This window comes from Trichogramma pretiosum, unplaced genomic scaffold (assembly GCF_000599845.2).
Source record: "Trichogramma pretiosum strain Unisexual culture from Peru unplaced genomic scaffold, Tpre_2.0 scaffold7, whole genome shotgun sequence".
Taxonomy (NCBI): domain Eukaryota; kingdom Metazoa; phylum Arthropoda; class Insecta; order Hymenoptera; family Trichogrammatidae; genus Trichogramma; species Trichogramma pretiosum.
Genome location: NW_019641639.1, coordinates 2,326,412 through 2,332,411, shown reverse-complemented (window position 1 = coordinate 2,332,411; position 6,000 = coordinate 2,326,412). Strand labels below are relative to the sequence as shown.

Below are 6,000 nucleotides of genomic sequence, written 5' to 3'. Positions count from 1 at the left end.
AGCGTCGGCTATGGTGTTTAAAGTAACCATGCCCAGTCAAGAGCTGCGTAAGGTGGTAGTTCAGCTCTCCGTGCCTCCTCTCGATCCACACTCTGATGTTTGGGATCAGACGGTGCGTCCATCGGGCCTTCATTGATCGGTCCCATGCTTCCTGCCACTTGCTTAGCGTTGCCAAGCGTTTCTCGTCCTTTGCGTCCTCTCGGCGGCGGCCGTAGAGTCGCGCTTGCTCGTCCGCAAGAAGGGCCAGCGGTGGTATGCCGGCAAGGACATATGTGGCCTCGTAAGAGACATGCGGCCGGCCTCCGATCACACGCATGCAGGCTCGTTGGAGGGCTGACTCCGCCTGGCGAATGTAGGCTCGCTTTTATGCTGCTGTGCTCCAGGTGGGGGCTCCATACAGGAGTATGGAGTCGACGGCGTGGGCATACAGCTTGCGTCGGTTGCTTCTGGGCCCGCCAGAGTTGGGCGTGATCTTCGTAAGGGCACCGATCACATCGGCTGCCTTCGCGCTGACTGTTCGGAGGTGGTGGTCGAACTTCAGCTTGGCATCGATGTGCTGGCCCAGGTAGCGGATGGAGGGGGACGAGCGTATGCTGTGTTCGCCTACCATGATGGTGATGGTTTCCTCTTTTTTCCTGCTTGTGATGAGCAGAGCCTCCGTCTTGTGGTCAGCCGTTTGTAAGCTGAGAGCCTGGAACGCGCCTCGCATCTGTAGGATCGCAGCGTTCAGATCGTGTTCAATCTGCCATAGATGCTTGGCGACAGCCTCCACTGCGATGTCGTCCGCGAAGCCGACGATACGAACATCACCATCGAAGTTGAGGCGTAGGATCGCGTCATACATGACGTTCCACAGGATCGGGCCCAATACTGACCCCTGCGGGACACCTGCTGTGACTTCGTAGGACTCTAGACCATCGTCCGTGGTGAAATCGAGCACTCTTGCCGAAAAGTAGATGGAAATTATTTTCAGCAAGTAATCGGGTACGAGCAAATGGCGTAGAGCGGCGAGAATGTTGTCCCACCGAGCTGAGTTGAACGCATTCCTCACGTCGAGTGTCACTACGGCGCAGTACTTCTTGGTGCCGTGATACCATCTCTTGCCGGCGATGGCCTCACGGGCGGTGGAAATAACGTCTTCGATGGTATCTATCGTTGATCGCCCTTCCCAGAAGCCATATGCTCCGAGAGGCCTCCGGGTCCCTTTGTGAAAGCCCCCAGCCGGTCGCATATGATTCTTTCGAGAATCTATCCCGCCGTGTCCAGCATACATAGCGGACGATACGAGGACGGCTCGTCAGGGGGTTTACCTGGCTTTGGAAGCAGGTCGAGCCTCTGGCGCTTCCAGCGTGACGGAAATACGCCGGTCTCCAGACACGTCGTGTACACCCGCAGGAAGATGTCGGGACGTGCAGCAATAGCGAGCTTAAGCGCCGAGTTGGGTAATCCATCCGGGCCGGGCGCCGAGCGCTCCTTGATCCTCGACTGAGCTACTTTGAGTTCCTCCAAGGTGACGGCTGAGATAAGGTCTCCCGCCCGTCGCGGCAGCTGCAAAACGGGCCCGCTTGGCGCTCGCGGAAACAGAGCCGCTACCACGCTGCGTACCAGGAAAGGGGAGCTGGGCTGCTTAGTCTGCGGGCATCGCAGGCGCGACATGGCGATCCTGTAAGGTTTGCCCCATATGTCGCTGTTGACCTTGTCGCAAAGCTGTCTCCAGCACCGGCGCTTGCTGGTCTTGATCGCCACGCGCAGTAGACACCTTGCGGAGGCGTAGTTCGCGCTGTGGGCATCCTCGTCCTACCGGCCACGCGATCTTTGGAAGAGTCTGCGAGCCCGCAGGCAAGAGCGTCGAAGATCAGCGATCTCCGCCGTCCACCAGTACACCGGCTCGCGACGGCGGCGTAGGTTTGCCTTGGACATGGAGGCATCACATGCGCCGGTGATGATGTCCATGAAGCTCGACGCCATATCCTCCGCATGGCAGAGAAACGGTCCGCATCGAGTGTACAGGCGTTCCATCTGCAGCTCCGGCTCGTCGAGGGCCTGGTCGAAGTCCCGGCGTCCTTGATCTCAAAGACGATGGCCTGATGGTCGGTGTACTTGTACCACCCACTTACCGTCCATGATAACACGCGAGGCGCAAGCAACTCGCAAACAAACGTCAGGTCGACGACTGAGCTGCCCTGTCGGTCGTTCAAGGTTGGCACGTCACCGGCGTTGAGCAGCACCGCATCGAGGAGAGCGAGCGAGTCAAGCAGGATGGGGTGGTAGCCGCAGCGCCAAGCACCTTGCCAAGCTCCTCACCGAGGGCGGGGGCGTTGTCCACGCCTTTCTTCAGTTGCAGCACTTAGGTACCCGCGGCGATGCGTCTGATGTTATTTACTCTGCGGCCGACAGTCTGCTGCAGCGCTTGCTTTCCTTTGAGCTTCTTCAAGATATCGCGGTACGCAGACGGATCACTTGCCTTGATGATGATTGCGTCCGGACGATGATGAACCCGGCGATGCGGTGGACACGGCTTCGGAGCTTGGCGGGCAGAATCATCGTTGGTTGGCATCGGGGGCTGCGGCTTGTGCTGCTGACGACGTCGATGGTCCACAAGGACGTAGTTGTCGCAGTCCTCGGTGACGTTGTTGTTCTCGTCTGACCTTGTGGGGCCCGAAGGCAGTGTTATGTACCGATGGTTCGACCTCGCGATGGGAGCCGTCGGCTACGGGGGTCCCTCAAGGATCGTCCACTGGGCCTATACTGTTCCTCATATACATCAATTCACTGCTCCAGGCCCTCGGTCACAGTAAGAACAATTACATGATGTACGCCGACGATTTGCAGATTTATGGACATTGCGCACGAGGGGACCTGCCGGCCTTGGTACGAAGTATGAACGAGGACGCGGCGACCATCAAGGATTGGGCGGATCGTAACGGGCTCATATTGAACACGGCGAAGACGAAGGCCGTTCTGTTCGCCAGCTCCCAGCAGCGACGCTTTTTCAGCGACGCGGATGTCCCGCCACTCATCGTAAACAACACCATCATCCCGCTGGAGGACAAGGTGTGTAATCTGGGCGTAACGATGTCCAAGCATGTTCTGCATCGTCTGCGATATAGAGCAGGGATGCTTAGTTGCCATATACGGAGGGAGCTTGCGATGACCTTGGTTCTGCCACTATTGGACTATTGTTGCCTGGTGTACCTTGAGCTTCCAGAGTACCTCGCTACTATGCTGCAGCGCGTTTGGCACGTAGCCGTACGATTTGTTTTTGGCCTCCGCCGTGACGAGCGATTGGCACCTTTCCTCGAAAGAATGGGCTGTGCCAGTCTCGAGGAAAGGAGAAGATATTTCGTGGGCCTACAGGTGTACCGGGCAGTATCGCTGCGACGACCCCATTACATCAGCGAGATGTTTCAGCGCCGAGACACGGGGATGGCGCCGCAGACCAGGAGCAGTTCCCTGCCTCAACTGACGGTGCCTGATTCGAGTTCTGAAATGCGGCGGCGCTCCTTTTCCATCATGGGCGCGAGAGTGTGGAACGAGCTGCCGCTGGCGGTTCGCAATGCCGACTCGGTACCACAATTTCGCCGCCGACTGCGTGCCTACCTCGCGAGCTGCCACTAAAAATCCAGATTATGAAATAAATGTTCGTTGTCGTGCGATTTTAGGTTTTAGATTTTAGTTTTCAGATTTTAGATTATAGATTTTAGATTACTGTAACTACCCATGTAACACCTACTCATGTAAAACATTTGTAATAATTTCTCGTTTAGTTCACTATCTTTATGAGATGAACTTCAATAAAACAACAATCAATCAATCAAAGCTCCCGCGCTACGCTTTGGCGGCACGCGCATCTCCGGTGACGATTCCGCAGGCCGCTTGCTCATCGCACTGCTCGAAAACAAAGGAGAAGTGCAGACCGCCTTATCTGCTGCAGGAGGGCGAGGCGGCACCTGGCTATCCAGGGACTTCACCAGCGCTGAGAGGGCCATTCCAAGGCTCAGCTGGTAGCTGAACACCTCCTTATGTAGGTTGGTCTTGCCTTTTATGAATCGGCCAAGACCCCGTATAAGACCGTCCATCCGCTCGAGCTTGTCCTCCAGGGTCCCGGTCGCGAATTCCGCGAGAGACGGGAGCCCGGCGTCCTTTTCCTTGCAATGCAGAGGAGCAACGATAATCTTCTGCGTAATCGCTTTCACTATTGAGCAAGGAGGCGTCCGCGGCGACGAGAGTGGGCCACGCTCCGCAAGGCTCGGCATGCTGGGACTCTTGTTCGACGTCTGCCCCTGTGGGCTCTGCAGCCCGTCATTCACAGCCAATGTCATGCCACGAGTCGCACACGCTTTCAGCGTTCGCACCACAGCGCGAGGCAGGCTCTCACACCAACGAGCAAAGCTCACACCCACAGCGCAGTACGCGGGAAAACACACAGCAGAGGAAAAAAAGCACTGCTACAACTGTACACGCACAGCTACAGAGCTGCACACACATGTACCGACGCGGCGCGTCAAGCTGCACACTTGGCGCACACCACAGACACTTCGGCACTTCGTATGACTGCACTAGGATTTAAAATTACAGGAGCGCGAGCAACACACGTCCTACTTACTTTTTATTCCAAGCGCGAATCCGTGTGTGTGTGTGTGTGTGTGTGTGTGTGTGTGTGTGTGTGTGTGTGTGTGTGTGTGTGTGTGTGTGTGTGTTTGTGTGTGTGTGTGTGTGTGTGTTTGTGTGAATAACACGGTAGGGTGCCGTATGACATTGCCCGGAGTAGACGCAGGTGTACAGCGCAGCGTACACGCAACCTCATGAATTTAGCTACGTGGCTATAGGTCGACGAGTAGAGCACGCGTCCGTAGCGACGGCCATCTAGGCCAAGAAGCATAAGAGAGTCACGAACGTAATTTTTTTTTTTTTTTTATAGATAGAGAAATGCGTTACGCACCGTAAGGAGGTTAGAGTTGAAATCAACCCCATGTGTGGGACTCGCCCTCAACCAATTTACGACGATCAGGGAATACCCACTAAAACTCTATCTGCCCGAGCTGATGAAAGTGCTCGGACGCGGCTTTATTTCGTGGTGCCGTCTTAGATGTTGGGAGACCACGTTCTCCAAAAAAAGGATGTGTGCGAAGAGATGTCAAGGCTACCTTATGCCTTTTCTACGACCTGTAGAGTTAATACCTGTATAACCACTGATGTGCGTGGTCATTTTATTCCACCGGAGCCAATTCATGTGCGAACCGCGGAGAGCTCTAACCGTGATGAAATCCAAACATTTGCTCAATCCGAGTTCGCACAGACTCGCGGTGGAAGCAGTGGACCAGATACCCCGCCAGGAGATCGTGATCGAAGAGAACGAGATGTTATCATTCTCGACCCCATACTCACTGGCGACCTGATGACGAATGTCAGGGGTATCATATTTGGCGACTTTCCGACGATGCGAGTAGTCAAGGGACGATAAAGCGCTGATGACTTGCGCATTGATCACCTCGACAACCTGATCCTTTACAGCGACGATATCTGGCTTCCGAAAGCCTTCTCTGGTATGAAAGTGCGGCTCTTGCCGGACGCTCCATCCCAACTGCCGGAGGCTACTGACTGCGATACGGCAAATTGCATCGTGTCGCAGTATTCGGCCTCCATGAGTGCGGTGACAGCCCTGAATGACGTGAGCTGCAGTTTCAGTAGTACCACAGCCTGCTTGATACTCGATAGGCGGGCCACCGACTCTGCGTCTGCCGCGTGATGTTCTAATGCGAGTCGGGAGAGTATTGACTCGTACATGATGGAAAGCACGTAGTCTCATCCGGAGAGGGACCCGCTGTTACAGTCTACCCACGAATGGCTCGCACGGACACGAGCACACTCGGAGAGCTCCTTGCAATCTTTCGCTTGATGAAGTAGCGAAGCCCAGTACCTGCCACGAACCTCCTGGTCAATAAGGGACCGCCCATGAAAGGACAGCGCCGTCTCGGCCCATCGGATCGAAGCCTGCAC

At 55.6% G+C, this 6,000-nt stretch overlaps 1 protein-coding gene across 1 annotated transcript; it reads left to right on the top strand.

Moving 5' to 3' along the window:
- The first annotated feature begins 2,880 nt into the window (after positions 1-2,880).
- Positions 2,881-3,618, top strand: LOC111693810. The gene has a single exon (XM_023459590.1). It carries the CDS (start codon positions 2,881-2,883, stop codon positions 3,616-3,618), a length of 738 nt encoding a protein of 245 aa, XP_023315358.1.
- Positions 3,619-6,000: the final 2,382 nt, after the last annotated feature.